Raw genomic sequence first — 18,326 nt, 5'->3', positions numbered from 1 at the left:
GAACCCATACTCCTTGAATTGGAAGTTCAGAGTCTTAGCCACTGGACCACCAGGAAAGTTTCGATTTCACATTCTTAAGCCACCACTCTCATTTCTTTTTCTGGCATTTCCCTAGTATAGTTATTACCTCACAATTTTTGGTTTAGTCTTTATATTATAGTGATTACATAAATATTCATAACCTGAAATGAGTTATACCCTGTGACTACACAAACTTTTCTTGAACAATGTTTTTTCCCCCCCAGAATACATAATTAAATCATTTACTTTGTGTTCTGAGTAATAGTCATTCCTTCCCCCCTTCCTTCCATATTCTCTGGTATTTTAAAACTCTACTGAATAAGGTCGGACACATCAGGTGACCTATGGTAGTTCTGTGTTTTCTTCCCCAGGAGGTCAGTGGGCCATGCTGACCCTTGTTCCAGCTGTTGCACAGCTCTTGACCTGTAATTTCTCTTCACCTATCTTGTGTTGAATCCTGTTTCCTCAATTCCGTGTCTTCATTTTTCTTGGTTTATTTCCTTATACCGAAATTTTCCAGTAGCTTCAAATGGGTGCATGGCAGGTTTTTGAGTGTTGGGAAATCTAAAAATGCTGTTCCACCTTCATACTATCTGGGAGCTTTTGGCTAGGTATAGAATTCCAGTTAAAATTTTTTTTCTTAATTTAAAGGTATTGCTTCCTTATCATCTATCTTACCTTCCAGTATTGCTGCTGCAAGATTAAGAAACCAGTTTTTTTCTTTTTAAGAATTAATGTATAAGACAGACAGGAATAGAGGGTAGTGAAACAAAACCTTTGTATCTCTTCCCCATTTTCAGCAAATCTAAACAATAATCTATTTCTATTCCTTTCTCTTTTCTTTTCTAGAAAGTATTTATGCGACTGAAGGCTCCCCTTTCCTCACGCAATAACATTATATGAAAGTATTCTTCTGATTTTGCTTTGTATTTTTCCCATATATGTTTTAATACTTGTAGTAGCTATGAATATATCCATAATATTGTTTGTACACTTTAAAGTCATATAAATGAAATTAAACCATGTCATTATTCCATAGCTTTCTTTGAATAAATATTTTTGAGATGTGTGCATGTTGGTAATTGTAGATCTAGTTAATTCATTGTCACTAGTGTATTGTATCCCATTGTTGAGATTAAAAGAATAAAGGGAGGTATGATATTTTTTAAACTAGGGTATTGATATTTCTCCCGCCAATCCCGACTCCAGCTTGTTATAGTTTCTTATATTTAGGTCATGGGTAGGAAAAGTATGAAAATTATTTTGAGCACACTTGAAATTTCTTTTTATTCTTTGTAGGTTGTTTTGTGGAAATGAAGGATTAAGGACAAGTAATCCACCAGATTAAAAGATGGGATCAAACAGTAGCAGAATTGGTGATCTTCCTAAAAATGAGTACTTGAAAAAGTTATCAGGCACAGAATCTGTCTCTGAGAATGATCCATTCTGGAATCAGCTTCTATCATTTTCTTTCCCTGCACCAACAAGCAGGTAAGAGGTAACTTGGAAATTGAAAATTTCTATTGAGAGCCACATAAACTTGTGTGGCATACTGATTTTTGAAAAAAATTTTACTTTAATGTTCTCTCTCTTCATTTGTTGTACATGTATTGGTAGAAAACTCAAAAGTTATGGAAAGGAGAAATGTTTTTCTCTTTCCTTTTTCCCACTCAGCCACCTCCTTTCTCCAGAGATGATTCCTCGTAGCAGTTTCTTTTGAATCCTTCCAGAAATAGTAAAACCATGTATTTCATGTAGTTTTACAAGACTGTTTAAAGACAAATGTTGGCATACCACACATACCTTGCTTTTTTCTTCTTGCTTGCTGTCCTTGCTTTTTTCCCCACAGTTAATATGTACCTGCCTTATTCTTTTAAGTGACTGTAGAGTATCAATGTGCGCTTAGTAGCTCAGCTGTGTCTGACTCTTTGTGACCTCATGGGGTGTAGCCTGCCAGGCTCCTCTGTCCATGGGATTCTCCAGGCAAGAATACTGGAGTGAGTTGCCAGTCCCTTCTCCAAGGGATCTTCCCGACCCAGGGATCAAACCAGTGTCTCTTTCATTGCAGGCAGATTCTTTACTGCTGAACCCCTGGGGAAGCACCAAGAGTATCCACAGTATATGAATCAGTTTATTGGTGAACATTTAGATTGTTTCCAATGTTTTCTTATAACAGATAATGCTGCATATATAATTTCTCATGCATACAAGTAAATTTCTAGTATAAATTCCTCAAAGTAGAATTGCTGGATGAGAGGTTATGTGCATTTGTAATTTTGGTAGATATTACCAAACTGCTTCATGGAAGTTGTACTAATATATACTTCTACCATCAATATATGAGGAGGTCTGCTTTCCCACCCCTTTATCAGTTTAATGCATTTTTAGACTCTGGCCTTTGCCATTTTGGCAGGTGAAAACCAGTATTTCCTTTTTAACTATTATAAAAACTGACCAACATATAACTATGTAGAGTGACTAGAATGTTGAATTCCCATTATTCAGTATGTAGATTTTAAGGATTTTTATTTATTTTTAATAGTTTTATTATGATAGACTGAACAATGGCCCCCTAAAGATATCTGTGGCCTAGTCCCTGAAATCTTTGACTATGATGATATGTTGTAGCATGTATCAATATTTCATTCATTTTTATTCCTGATTAAGATTCATGTATATGAATATACAATTATTTGTTTGTTTATTCATCAGTTAACAGCCATTTGGATTATTTCCATATTTACTTCATCTATATTTTAAAATATTCTAAAGTAAAGTAAAATACAGACATTTTCTTTATAATCATAATACCATTATCACATCTTAATAATCACAAAATTAACTGAAAGTGAAAGTGAAGTCGCTCAGTCGTGTCCTACTCTTTGCACCCCATAGACTGCAGCCTACCAGGCTCCTCCCTCCAGAGGATTCTCCAGGCAAGAGTACTGGAGTGGGTTGCCATTTCCTTCTCCAGGGGATCTTCCCGACCCAGAGATCGAACCCAGGTCTCCCACATTCCAGGCAAATGCTTTAACCTCTGAGCCACCAGGGAGTGGTAAAAATTAACAGTGATACCGCACAAAATAATAATAGTTTCACTTATCCAGTCCTTCTTAAAATTTCCCTAGTTGTTTTGTAGTTTGTTTTTTATAAATAGGAAATAAATAAGGTGTATACATTGCATTTGGTAGTTATATTTCTTGAATGTCTTTAATCTCGAATAGAGGTATATATTTCCCAACTCCTGCCACTATTTTTTTTTCCCATATGCCTATGCTGTTCATTTTTTTTTTCTTTTAAGAAACTAGGTCAGTTTTTCTGTAGACTGTTCCACCTTCTAGATCTACCTGACTACTTCTTATATTTTGTTTTTTTTTTTATTTGAATTTTCTATAAATTGAACATCAGATTTAAAGATGACAAAATTTGGGTTAAACATTTTTGGTAAAAGTAATTCATAAGTGATGCTAGGTACCTTATATTGTGTTCAATTAGGATACAGAAAATGTGCAGTCTTAATCAGTTATCATGTTAAGGCTGAGAAGTTTGGTTGTGGTTTAGCATCCATTGATGATTTTGGTTCCAATCACCTATTTCATAAGAGATTAAAAAATGGTATTATTTTTAATTTGGTCATTTCTTGTGCATTTATTAACTGGAATTCTCCTGTAAAGGAGTGCTTTCATGAATTAAGTTATAGTAAAACATAGTTTTTATTATATTATTACTAAAGGGAAACAATTCTTTTCTTCTACTGATTTTCAGTAATGAAAATGGTACAATAGTGAGAACTAAGTCTGTATTTCTTCTCTCCCTGACCCTAGAGTTGAAAGAGCTATCACTCCGTCTTTTGACTATGAATTAAATATATATATATGTAAAATGTATGTATATGTGTTATCTTTTAACAATCAAGGTTATGTTTATTTTCTTATGTTTGAGGATTAAGGATTATTGGCATTTGCTTTTTGTGAATTGTTTATATATTTTGGCAATACATTTTGATTTCTGAGTTTTAGATATAGTTGGATTGGACTCTACAAGGTTGACTTGGTTTACAGTTTTGTGATAATGTGAGTTAGTTATATATTATGGGAAGTGGCTACATATTAGTGCTTCTGAGATCCTTGGAAAATTAAAGGTGGTTGTGGATTGATGAGAGAGGTCAAACTGAAGATGAGCTATAGTATCAGTATATTTTGAAATCATTTCCTTAATCCTGAAGGAATTATCATTGAGTATCTCTGCTCATATTGTAATAAGACTTAGAGGAAAAAAGAGCATATAAAGATAATATTATTTATTATTCAAAATAAATTTTCTTTTCACTTATGTAAACTGTACTACAATCCATTTGTGCTCTGCCAAAAGACATTAAAGAGACTTAACTGAGTTCACATGTCCAGAGTGTCCAACAAGGTCTTTCCTTGTGGTGGCAGTGTGAGAGCAGAGTCTGAACTGCAACAGCTGGAGTCACGGTAGGACAGGCATTTAGGAAGTTGTGTCCCCTGTTGACTATTAGCTGAAAAAAGTGCAGCTGAAACTGTAACCATAGGAGACATTATGCTTCCAGAAAAAACCACAAGGAAAAGTACTGCAAGCAGTGATAGTAGCTGTTGGATTGGGCTCTAAAGGAAGGGTAGAGAGATTCAGCCGGTTAGTGTGCAAGTTGGAGATAAAGTTCTTCTCCCAGAATATGGAGGCACCAAAGTAGTTCTAGATGACGAGGATTATTTCTTATTTAAAGGTAGATAAAATTTGAATGGGAAAGAAAAAAATTAATAATAGCTAAAGTAGAGATCAGCCCTGGGATTTCTTTGGAAGGAATGATGCTAAAGCTGAAGCTCCAGTACTTTGGCCACCTCATGCGAAGAGTTGACTCATTGGAAAAGACTCCGATGCTGGGAGGGATTGGGGGCAGGAGGAGAAGGAGACGACAGAGGATGAGATGGCTGGATGGCATCGCTGACTCGATGGACGTGAGTCTGAGTGAACTCCGGGAGTTGGTGATAGACAGAGAGGCCTGGCATGCTGCGATTCATGGGGTCGCAAAGAGTCAGACACGACTGAACAACTGAACTGAACTGAACTGAACTGAACTGAAAGTGCTCTTAGATGGAAAGGAGGAAAAAGATTGTGTATGTGTGTGTATACTTGATTTATGCAGAGCTGGCACTTCAGAGCTTTGGGAAAAGGATGAACTTCTAAGCAATAGTGGTGGGAATAAATTGTTAGCCATTATTGTCTATTTCTTGATTTCTGCTGGTACCTTGCAGTTTGAATTATTATGGCTTTATAGTTTGTTTTGCTAATTATTGCTTTTTCTAAAAGATCCTTTGTTGTTCACATGTATTCTTCATGTCATTTTTCTGTTAATTCATCCTCATTTATAAAGGAATCTTTGAGTAAAAAGCTGTAAAGTAAGTAAACGGTACATTACGGTGGAAGAGGGATAGCTAGTCAAAATATCCAGAAAAGCTTTGTTCATGGTGGTGTGTATACTTTTGTGACTTTGTTTGAAGTCCCTCTCTCCTCTCCCCTGCCCTCAGCTCCTCAGTGCTAGTATTTGGTATGTGACCTGTAGAATGTTAACAGTGAGCAGGCCTTGAGGTGGAAGGTGCCACCTCATTGATAGTCGGGATGGTATTACTTACTTTATGAATTTTTCAACTCTAAGATGACTGTATCTGTAGGGAAGACTCTGAATCCAAACATTTCTGAGATTGCTCACTCCTGGAATTCCTTGGATCCCATATGTGCTTTCCTCAAGTGCAGCCAAAAATTGGTGTCTGCCAACTTTTTTTAGAAGCACTAAGTCCTTTAGGACTAATCTAATCTTTCCTTACTGTAAACTGTTTTTGGCACCAGAGTAGCAAGATTTTGTTATAGTTTCCAGGCATGGTTGAAAAATGTTCAGATTCTTCAATAGTTTTCAACTTTTCACCTTATTAAAATTCCTTGTGAAGCAAAGGTGTGAAATAAAATCAAGATTAAATCTAGAGTAAATTTTAAGTAATATACTGCTTTTCTTAATAAAGTGTTTTAAAATTATTTATATGACTGATTTCATACTAAAGTGAAAAGGGAAAGTGTTCACTGCTTAATCATGTCTGACTCTTTGTGACCCCATGAACTGTAGTCTGCCAGACTCCTTAGTTCATGGAATTCTCCAAGCAAGAATACTGGAGTGGGTAGCCATTCCCTTCTCCAGGGAATCTTCCTGACCCAGTAATCAAACCCAGGTTTCCTGCATTGCAGGCAGATTCTTTACCATGAGCCACTAGGGAAAATATAGCAACGCAATCAAAATCAATGCAGAGCTAAAGACAGAGGTAGTAAAATCATCTTTGTCTGCAGTAAATAGTTAAGAGATACATGAAACAGAGTTGTAAAATATAATGTCCAAACACTAAGCTATATATGTGTATTTCAGTTCAGTTCAGTTGCTCAGTTATGTCCGACTCTTTGCAACCCCATGAATCGCAGCACGCCAGGCCTCCCTGTCCATCACCATCTCCCGGAGTTCACTCAGACTCACGTCCATCGAGTCCATAATGCCATCCAGCCATCTCATCCTCTGTCGTCCCCTTCTCCTCCTGCCCCAATCCCTCCCAGCATCAGAGTCTTTTCCAATGAGTCAACTCTTCACATGAGGTGGCCAAAGTACTGGAGTTTCAGCTTTAGCATCATTCCTTCCAAAGAAATCCCAGGGTTGATCTCCTTCAGAATGGACTGGTTGGATCTCCTTGCAGTCCAAGGGACCCTCAAGAGTCTTCTCCAACACCACAGTTCAAAAGCATCAATTCTTCGGCGCTCAGCCTTCTTCACAGTCCAACTCTCACATCCATACATGACCACAGGAAAAACCATAGCCTTGACTAGACAGACCTTAGTTGGCAAAGTAATGTCTCTGCTTTTAAATATACTATCTAGGTTGGTCATAACTTTTCTTCCAAGGAGTAAATGTCTTTTAATTTCATGGCTGCAATCACCATCTGCAGTGATTTTGGAGCCCCCAAAATAAAGTCTGACACTGTGTATATAGTTACATATAAACCTCATGGTAGCCACAGACCAAAAATCTACAATAGATACATACGCACAAAGAGAAAGGAATCCAAACATAACACCACAGTTAGAAGAGAGGACAGAAACTACAAAAACTACCAGAAAATGATGAACAAAATGGCAATAAGTACATACCTATCAACAATTACTTTATAAATAGACCACATGCTCCAATCAAAAGACATAAAGTGGCGGAATGGATACAAAAGCGAGACCCATCTATGTGCTGCCTGCAAGAAACTCGTTTCAGATCTGAAGACGCAGACTGAAAGTGAGAGGATGGAAAAGTTTTCCCATGCAAATGGAGACAGAAAGCAGGGATAACAATACTTATATCAGACGAAATAGACTTTAAAACAAAGACTGTAATGAGAGACATTACATAATGATCAAAGGATCAATACAACAAGAAGATATAACAGTTATAAGTGTATGTGTGTGTGTATATATATATATGTACCCCATATAAGAATACCTAAATTCATAAAGCAGTTAACAAACTTAAAGGGAAAAATTAACAGTAACACAGCAATAGTAGGAGACTTTTAACACCCCACTTACATCAGTGGACATATCATCCAGACAGAAAATTTGTAAGGAAACCCTGGTCCAGATGACACATTAGACCAGATGATTGATACATACATACACATACACACATACATCCATACATATAAACATTCTATCTAAAAGCATGAGAATCGCACTCAAGTGCACATGGAACGTTGTCCAGGATAGATCACACGGTAGGCCACAAAATAAGTCTTAGTAAATTTAAGAAGATTGAAATTGTATCAAGCAATATGAGACTACAGATCAGTTATAAGAAGAAAGAAAACTACAGAAAACTCCAAATGTATGGAGGGTAAACAATATTCACTAAACTCTCCAGCCCATTATATGTCCATTTTATTGTCATATAATTATTCATAGTAATCTCTTATAATCCTTTGTATTTCTGTGCTATCAGTTGTAATTACTTTTTCATTTCTAGTTTATATGAGTCCTCTTTTTCTTGATGAGTCTGGCTAAAGGTTTATCAATTTTATTTTTTCAAAGAATCAGCTCTTAGTTTCATTGATCTTTTCTGCTGTTTTAGTCTCTGTTTTATTTATTTCTGCCCTGATCTTTATTACTTCTTTCCTTTTTACTAACTTTGGGTTTTGCTTCTTTTTATAATTCATTTAGGCATAACGTTAGATTGTTTGAGATTTTTGTTGTTTCTTGGGATAGGCTTTTATCTCTATAAACTTCCCTCTTAGAACTGCTTTTGTTGTATCCCATAGGTTTTGAATCATTATATTTCTTTTTTCATTTATCTTCAGGTTTTTTTTTTTCTCTTTGATTTCTTCAGTTACCTAGTAGTTACTTAGCAACATGTTGTTTACTGTCTATACCTTTGAGGTTTTCTGTTGGTTTTTTCTTATAACTGATCTCTAGTCTCATATTGCTTGATAGTATTTCAAGAAAAAAATGGATTAATTCCTAGGATATGCAATCTTCCAAGACCAAATTAGCAATAAATAAAGAATATGAGCAGACTGGTTACCAGTAATGAAATTGAATTAGTAATCAAAAGCTCCCCAAAACCAAAAGTCCAGGACCAGATGGCTTCACAAGTGAATTCTCCCAAACATGTAAGGAAGAACTAACACCTACTCTTCTCAAGCTATTCCAAAAAAACTGCAGAGGAAGGAACACTTTTGAACTCATTCTGTGAGACCAGTGTCACCTAGATACTGAAAGTGGATAAAGATCACACACAAAAAAGAAAATTACAGGCTAATATCACTGATGCAAAAATTATCAACAAAATATTAGCAAACTAAATTTAGTAGTACATTAAAAGGATCATACACCATGATCCTTGATGAAAGTGAAAGAGGAGAGTGAAAAAGTTGGCTTAAAGCTCAACAATCAGAAAATGAAGATCATGGTACCCGGTCCCATCACTTCATGGCAAATAGATGGGGAAACAGTGTCAGACTTCATTTTTGGGGGCTCCAAAATCACTGCAGATGGTGATTGCAGCCATGAAATTAAAAGACGCTTACTCCTTGGAAGGAAAGTTATGACCAACCTAGATAGCATATTGAAAAGCAGAGACATTACTTTGCCAACTAAGGTCCGTCTAGTCAAGGCTATGGTTTTTCCAGTGGTCGTGTATGGATGTGAGAGTTGGACTGTGAAGAAGGCTGAGCACCGAAGAAATGATGCTTTTGAACTGTAGTGTTGGAGAAGACTCTTGAGAGTCTCTTGGACTGCAAGGAGATCCAACCAGTCCATTCTAAAGGAGATCAGTCCTGAGTGTTCATTGGAAGGACTGATGCTAAAGCTGAAACTCCAGTACTTTGGCCACCTCATGTGAAGAGTTGACTCATTGGAAAAGACTCTGATGCTGGGAAAGACTGAAGGCAGGAGGAGAAGGGGACAACAGAGGATGAGATGGCTGGCATTGCCGACTCGATGGACGTGAGTCTGAGTGAACTCTGGGAGTTGGTGATGGACAGGGAGGCCTGGCGTGCTGCAGTTCATGGGGTGGCGAAAAGTCGGACATGACTGAGTGACTGAACTGACTGACTGACTTCATGATCAGTTGGGATTCATCCCAGGGATGCAAGGATGATTTAGTATCCAGAAATGAATATGATATACCATATTAACATTTTAAGACCAAAGCGTATGATCATCTCAGTAGATGCAGAAAAGCTGACAAAAATTCAGCATCCATTTATGATTTAAAAAAAAAAAGAAACCCTCAACAAAGTATAGATATAAAGGGAACATACCTCAATATATGACAGGCCCACGTCTAACGTCATACTCTGTGGTGAAAAATTCAGAGCATGCTCTAAGATTAGGAACAAGACAAAGCTGTCCAATATTGTCCACTATTTTGTTCAACAGAGTATTGGAAGTCCTAGCCAGAGCAGTCATAACAAGAAAAAGAAATTAAAGGAGTCCAATTTGGAAAGGAAGAAATAAAACTGTCACTCTTTGAAGATGACATGATACTATGTATAGAAGATTCTAAAGATGCCACCAAAAAACTATGAGAACTAATAAATGAGTTCAGTAGAGTTGCAGGTTACAAAATTAGTATACAGCAATCTGTTGTGTTTCTGTACATTAACAATGAACTATCAAATAGAAATTAAGAGGATAATCCTATTTAAAATTGCATCAAAAATATTTGGGAAAAAGTCTAAACAAGGAGGTAAAAAATGTATACTCAGAAAACTATAAGACACTGATGGAAGAAATTGAAGACAACACAAACAAATGGAAAGGTATACCCTGCTCATAGATTGGAAGAATTAATATCATTAAAAAGACCACACTCCCAAACGCATTCTATAGATGTAGTGCAATCCTTATCAAAATACCAATGGCATTATCTGTGGAAACACACAAGACACTAAAGAGCCACAAATATCCTGAGAAAGAACAACAAAACTGGAGATATCACATGCTCTGATTTGGAACTATACTACAAAACTACAATGATCAAAAAAAGCATGTTACTGGCATAAAAACAGACACAGATCAGTCGAACAGAATTGAGAACCTAGAAATAAATTCATACACTTATGTTCAGTTAGTCTATAACAGATGAGGCAAGAATATACAGTAGGGAAAAGAAAATCTTCACGAAGTGGTGCTGGTAAGACTGGACAGCTACATGTAAAAGAATGAAATTAGAGCATTTAACACTGTATACAAAAATAAAACGGATTAATTACTTGACATAAGACCTGAAACCATAAAACTCCTAGAAGAAAACATGGGTAGCATATGCTCTTTGACACTGCTGTTAGCAGTATTTTTTGTGTATGTCTTCTCAGGCAAGGGAAACAAAAACACAAATAGACTAGTGGGACTCAATCAAACCAAAAAGCTTTTGTAGAGCAGTGGAAACAATTGAGAAAATGAACAGGCAGTCTACTGAATGGGTGAAGATGTTCGCAAATGACCTATCAGATGAAGGATTAATATCCAAAATGAATAATATAATGAGGGATTAATATCCAAAAAGAACTCAGACATCTTAACATTAAAAAAAAAAAAAAAGCAACCAGTTTAAAAAAAATGGGTAGAGAACCTGGATACACCTTTTCCAAAGAAGGCGTACAAATAGCCATTGGACACATGAAAAGATATTCAGTACCATTGATCATCAGGGAAATGGAAATGAAAACCACAGTGAGATACTACCTCACATCTGTCAGAATGGCAATCATCAGCTCAATTCAGTCGCTCAGTCGTGTCCGACTCTTTGCAACCCCATGGACTGCAGCACACCAGGCCTCCCTGTCCATCACCAACTCCTGGAGTTTACTCAAACTCATGTCCATTGAGTCGGTCAAAAAGACAACAAATACGTGTTGGTGAGGATCTGGAGAAAAGGAAACCCTTGTGTACTGTTGGCAGAAATGTAAATTGGTAAAGTCTAACTGTGGTGCTAGAGAAGACTTGAAAGTTCCTTGTACTGCAAGATCAAACCTGTCAGTCCTAAAGGAAATCACCCCTGAATATTCATTGGAAGGAGTGAAGCTGAAGCTCCAATACTTTGGCTACCTGAGACAAAGAGCTGACTCATTGGAAAAGAGTCAGTCTTCCTGATGCTGGGAAAGATTGAAGGCAGGAGGAGAAGGGGATGACAGAGGATGAGATGGTTGGATGGCATCACTGACTCAATGGACATGAGTTTGAGCAAACTCTGGGAGATGGTGAAGGACAGGGAAGCCTGGCATGCTGCAGTTCATGGGGTTGTAAGAGTCGGACACGACTTAGCAACTGAACAACAACAACAAAGTCACTATGGAAAAAAGTATGGAGTTTCCTCAAAACAGTAAAAATAGAACTACCATACAGTCCAGCTGTTGCCCTTCTGGGTATTTTTCCAAAGAAAAAGAAAATGAGATACATGAATCCCTATGTCCATTGCAGCATATTTACAATAGCCAAGAAATGGAAGAAACTGAAGTGTCTGTTGATTGCTGAACGTATCAGAATTCATATAGCCATTTACTTTTACCATTTGGATTGCTTCCAGTGTTTTCCTATTACATATAATACAGCAATAGCCTTATATGTATGATAGAAGTGATTTCTATCCTGTGAGTAAAGGATGGTAAAATGACTTCCATTAATTCTTTCAGTTCATGTTGGCAGGGCATGAGAAACAAGTGTTAACAGGTCAGGAAGAGACTTTATGGAGCACTGATAGTGCTTCCACATGTATTTCTTGTTTTTTTGAAAACTGATAAGGCTGGTCACATGTGGTGGCCTGGCAGCTCGGAGGGTCCTTTGACCACAGAGGACTAACTGGAAAGATCAAAATCTGTCCACGTGTCCCCCATTTTTGGTACATTTGTTGGAAAGCTGAGGATTAAAATTGTGATTCCTTGTGCGTTCTTGTTAAGTGGATTTTGGTGAAAGCATTATTTTAAGGAGTTTTCTTTGGGGTAAGTGAGTGGTAGATTCAAAAGTCAACAAACGTTTACTAACACGCGAGGCATCATTTTGTGGTTCATGCACTCTAGTGATAGAGACAAACAAGTTAACTAAGTAAAATGCAGCATTTAGAATATTAGAACATGAAAATAAAGGAAGAAAAGTTGAAAGATGTGAAAGGGAGACTAAAATATGAGGCAACTTTGATACTTCACGGTTTAAACTTCACACATTGTAATAAAAAAATTGATGTTGATCAAAAATAGACATGCACAATTGGACTATGTCTAAATGCTGTTTCTTGACTTTGTAATCCACAGATTTGCAGTAAATCCCTAAATGTATTTCATGTAATGTATAACATATGAAACATATTAAAAACCGATATCTACGTCTCAGCTAAAAAAAGGATGCTTTCTAAAACTGTTTTTGTTTAGTTGCTAAGTCATGTCCGACTCTTTTCATGACCCCATGGACTGAATAGCTTTCTAGGCTTCTGTTTCCATGGGATTTCCCAGGCACGAATACTGGTGTAGATTGCCAAAAGCTTTTATTTTAAATTGATATTTGATTAGAGCATTAACACTGAATGAACTTAGCTTTCTAGATTTGAGAGCAGTGCTGAGCAGTGTAGTGATACCTTGTATGCTTACCAGGAATGAGAATCATTTTGCCAAAAAGTGGGCAAAGCGTAGAGAATAGAGACAGCAGAACATGATTGGGGGAGCGTAGATTTTGGAGTCAGGCTGACCTCAGCTCTGCTGCTTATTAGCTTTGTTAGCTTTATTAGCTTTGTGAATTTAGTGTGTGTGCATGTATGTTCAGTCCTGTCCGACTCTTTGTGATCCCATGGACTGTGGTCCATCAGACTCCTCTGTCCATGGGCTTCTCCAGGCAAGAGTACCAGAGTAGGTGCTGTTTTCTTCTCCAAGGGATCTTCCCAACCGAGGGATCAAACCCAAATCCCTTGCGCCTCCTGTTGTTGGCAGGCGATTCTTTACCATTGAGCCACCTGGGAAGCATAGGGAAGCCCCTTAATCTCACTGAGCTTGTTGATGGTTCTGTAAAATGGCAATGATATTACCTACCATGTAGATTTGTAGGGTGGAGAAAAACCATAATGTACATAAAGTGTGTGACTTTCCTCTTCTCTCCCATTAATTTAAAAGATCAAGGTCTCTGTCTTGAAAGTTACTCTAAAATACTTGAGGGGTGAAAATAAGCAACACAGATTTAACCAATTTTCTTATGACTGTTTTATTCTCTGATTGAAAATCGTATGACTCTGTTGAATTGATCGTTCAACTATTTTAAAAATTAGGCCAAACACAGAGTATGGTAATATGTGTCAATGTCCTTTTTATAAAGGCTACTTTTTAGAAACCTTTGTTGCATAATGAAAATTGTATTATGTATACTGAGCACTAGATGGTGCTCAAATAAGGCAAAAAGGCAGCTTTTGGCACAGTCACACAATCACTAAGCTTATTTTTTCTCAGTACCAAAGTAATGCATGTTCATTTTTAGTACCTTTATATACAGGAAAGCTCAAGGAAGGCAAAAAAGATTAAAATAATACTAATCCAAAGTAACCGTTGTTGACTTTTGGTAAATATCTTGTCAGTTCTCTCATTTAAAAATGCTTGCACCATATTCCACACATTGTTTCGTTAACTCACATGTTCTCATGTCATTGTTTTCACATCACATAATTTTAAGTGATTATAGAATGTTTTGTCTTATAGATGTCCATAATTCATATCATTGAACGTTTTGGTTGTTTCATATTTTTTTTTATTAAGTGTAAAACTATGATGAACTTGATTGCAGTCAAGTCTTTGTGCTATCCCTATTTGTGTATCAGGGCTTCCCTGATAGCACAGATGGTAAAGAATCAGTCTGCAGTGCAGGAGACCCCAGTTCGATTCCTGGGTTGGGATGAACCCCTGGAGAAGGGATAGGCTACCCATTCTGGTATTCTTGGGCTTCCTTTGTGGCTCAGCTGGTGAAGAATCTACCTGCAATGTGGGAGACCTGGGTTGGATCCCTGGGTTGGGAAGATCCCCTGGAGAAGGGAGAGGCTACCCACTCCAGTATTCCGGCCTGGAGAATTCCATGGACTGTATAGTTCATGGGGTTGCAAAGAGTCAGACATGACTGAGTGACTTTCACTTTCACTAACTGTGTAACTAGAGTGAGTTCTTAGTAGTTGATTTGCTGGTAAAACAGTCTTTTTTTTTTTAAAAAAAAATCACACAAATCTTTCATTGTATAAAAGTTAGAAAATACAGAAACAAAAGGGAAAAGAATAGTGTATCCTCATCACATAGAGATAACCACTTTTGATATTTTGGTATGTTTTTCCATACTTAAAAAAACATGTTCATTTGGTTGCATTGGGCCTCAGTTGCATCGTGCGGGATCTTTCGTGTGGCGCGCCGACTCTCTAGTTGTGTGTCGGCTCAGTAGTTGCGGCATGTGGGCTCTCTTATTGTATGCCTCCCGTTTGTTAGGCACTGTTTTTAAGGGCTGGAAACTTTGTAGTGAACATGAGGGACAAGGTTCCTGTCCTCATGCAGCTTATATTTTAGTGGAAGAGATGGGCACTAAACAAGTAAAGAAATGAATGCATAAAGTCATTTCTGAAAAATGAAGCAGAGCAAGCTCATGGAGAGTGGTCGAATGGGAGCAAATGCCAGTGGGAGATTTCTTTAGCCAGAGGGTCTTGGGGAAGCAGCATTTAAGCAGATGTGAGTGAAATCGGGGAGCCCTGCATGTTCTGGGGAAAGAGTATTCCATCAGATAGAAGGAACAGCAAGTGTAACAGACTTGAGGCAGGCCTGCATTCTGTGTGTTAGAGGAACAGCAGAAAGGCCAGTGTGGCAGGGCAGTGAGCAAGGAGGCGAATTACATAAGGACTTTGGGCCACGGTGAAGGTTTCTTGTGCTGTGTGGTATTGCAGAGATGAGCATGCTTTCATGTTGGTATTTGGGAATTTAGTCTAGTCTGCTGTAATTTATTAACTCTCCTATAATGTGGAAAGGTTTTACTCACATAGTTTGTTGTTACTCACATAGTTTGTGGTATCATTTACATAATATAAAACATCATTTTAGCCATTTTTCTTTTCAGTTTAGCCTTTTTTTTTTTTTTTCAGTTTAGCCATTTTTAAGTGTATGATACGGTGGCATTAAGTACATTCCCAGTGTTTCACAGTGATCACTGCTCTCGATTTCTAGAACTTTCCCTCAGCTCAGACAGAAACTGTGCACATTAAACTCCCTATTCCCCCACTTCCCAGACCATGGTAATCTGTACTCTACTTTTTGTCTGTGAATTTGCCTATGCTCAGTACCATGTATAAATGGAATTGTTTAATATTTATCCTTTTGTGTCTGACCTTTTTCACTTAGCATAATATTTTCAAGGTTAATTCATGTTGTAGTTAGCACACATCAGAATTTCCTTTCTTTGTAGAATGAATAATATCCATTGTATGTATTTCCCACATTGCATAGTGTTTTTTTAAGTATCAGTTTGTTGTACTTTTTATATTTCTTTTAAATAAATGCCTTTCATTTCTCTTCCACATTGTTAGGTTCTGGTTCTCTCTCTTGATTTTCTTTTTTCAGGGATCCGCTTTGCATTATAAAGAATATGTTCATTCTCCTAAGAGACTGGACTGATGTGAACACGAGTGTTAATTTAGCAGTTACGTATCGAGTACGTGCTATGTGCCAGGTGCTGGGCTCACTGCCTTAGGTGGGTTTCCTCATCTAGTTCTCAAATCAAGTCTGTGAAGTTGGTACTATTAATATCCCTGCCTGTCAGAAAACAGGCTTGGGAAGGTTTTCCCAAGTCATATGGCTAGTAGTTAGCATGGACCAGATTCAAACCACCTTTATGTATCTTCAAAGATGAATTCTGTTGGGTGTCATGCTACATGGTCTCCATTTGGAAGTATAGACTGATCACTGTCTGAGCTTCAAATAATGGCTAAAGAGATGCAGCATGAACTTACAGATGCTCATCTTCAAGAAAACAATCCCCAGGTTTATATACTCACGTTTTCAAGCACTTTGAAAATGAGGTTTGTAACAACACATACTTTGTTTGAGTGCCATTATTTACAATATGAATGTAATAAATATATTATTTACAGTTAATATTGATGGATAACCTTGTCTCAAGTGGAGTGTGTCTTCTCTGTTTAAGGGGAGCTGCCAGAATGAGCCTTTCTCAGAATTTCTTCATCTGTTTCCTCCATTGAGAAACAGGAAAAGAGACTTTTACTAAATTCGGTCACAAGTTTTTAACTGACAGAAACTATTAAGTGACTATACATTTTTTTTCTTTGAAGTTTTGATGCCTGTCTCTGCTTTCATATTTTTATTCTCTTTGGCCCACTTTATGTATGATTTTATTAGAGCTTCTCAAGTTGAAACAATCTGCTGTGTCATTAAGGTGGGCCTGGAATAACTCCGAAACTGTTTCCTAAACTCTGGTTTTTTCATCATATGTTCACTTGAATGGTGACCAAGATAGTGTACTTGGCCATTTTTCTAAGGGAATAAATAACTTGAGACTATTTTTTGCGTCTTACTTTCCCAAGTTGAGGAACCAAAAGAAGTTCAGTTTTTACATCTTGAGTCAAAACCTTTGTTCCCCTTTGTTTTATTTATATACTTTTCTATGCAGAATCATTTGAAAAGATGCTTGAGTTTGTCCAGGGTTGATTGCTCCCTTAAACTAAAAGCTTAAGTGGGGGAAGACAACTAATACTGTTTAAAGCATTAAAACAAGGGAGAAAATGAGTTTTGTTCCAAGTGTACCCTTCTTTCCTTTTCTCACTGTGTTGATTGGAATCTGAATTTTTAAGTCATTTTTTCTGTTGCTTTCTTGAGGAAAAAAATGCTGTATGATCTTGCTGGTAGTTGCTGAAATTTTGACATTTTAATAGTTAGGGTTTCTTTCATTTTGGCAGTTGAATGACAGCATATAGGATTGTCTGTGAATCACATGAATATAAATACTTTTTGGTTCTACTTGGTGCATTGTGCTATAATAAACTTATATGTAGTTTTTATCCTTTGACTTTTTCCTATGAATAGACTCTTTTAAAACCTTAACGTTCCCACAGTTTAACCACTGAATGGGCTGATTCTTGTTAGTTTTGTGAATGATTTCCGTAATTCTTTGCTAAAGAAAGGGGAAGATGTCTTTAGAAGTGCTTCTATGCTTTTCTGAATGGTTACTTGTTGATTTTACTTAGGTTGCGTCTTAAGCTGACAAACATACAATCTGTTGGAGAATGTATGCTGTAGGCTGAAAATGACACTGTTAATATAAAGTGTCAATTTTGACATCATTTTATAGTGGAATTTTCAGTGAAAAAGGCTTACAAATTTTCATGTTTATTTTATGAACCTCATAGCTACTTAAATTGTTTAGCAAATCAGTGTCAGAAATCTATGAATAAATCTCCCTTCCACAATTTTCTGCCCATCTGCTTTTCATTAAAAGGTTTGAACCAAGAGTTTATCATCTTTTGTTATTGAGATTCATATATGAGATTGGTGTGCTTAAAAGCAAAATAAAACCAGTCTAAATTACTGAAAGTTGTGAGTTAGGGAATATGTAATTTAAAATTTTAGCTTTCTTACCAAACTATAGTTTATGATTTCCTAGCTATTACAAAAATGATCTATCATCTTACCACTTTCCTTATTAGACTTAATTTTTCTGTTTTCTTCTACTTCTTTGTCATTCACATACTTTTT

General features: G+C 36.8%; 1 protein-coding gene across 3 annotated transcripts in view; it reads left to right on the top strand.

The window, feature by feature from the left end:
* Positions 1–18,326, top strand: part of DYM (dymeclin) — a 392,550-nt gene that overhangs the window by 20,755 nt on the left and 353,469 nt on the right. For all 3 annotated transcript variants that reach the window (XM_018039568.1, XM_018039567.1, XM_018039569.1), the window contains exon 2: positions 1,321–1,512. In XM_018039568.1, the coding sequence (XP_017895057.1) occupies positions 1,373–1,512 (140 nt within the window). In that variant the 5' untranslated portion in view covers positions 1,321–1,372. The remainder of the gene's footprint in view (positions 1–1,320; positions 1,513–18,326) is intronic.

The sequence above is a fragment of the Capra hircus genome, chromosome 24, assembly GCF_001704415.2.
Source record: "Capra hircus breed San Clemente chromosome 24, ASM170441v1, whole genome shotgun sequence".
Lineage (NCBI taxonomy): Eukaryota > Metazoa > Chordata > Mammalia > Artiodactyla > Bovidae > Capra > Capra hircus.
Note: the sequence above shows the minus strand (reverse complement) of the source record. Positions and strands in the feature narration are given on the sequence as shown.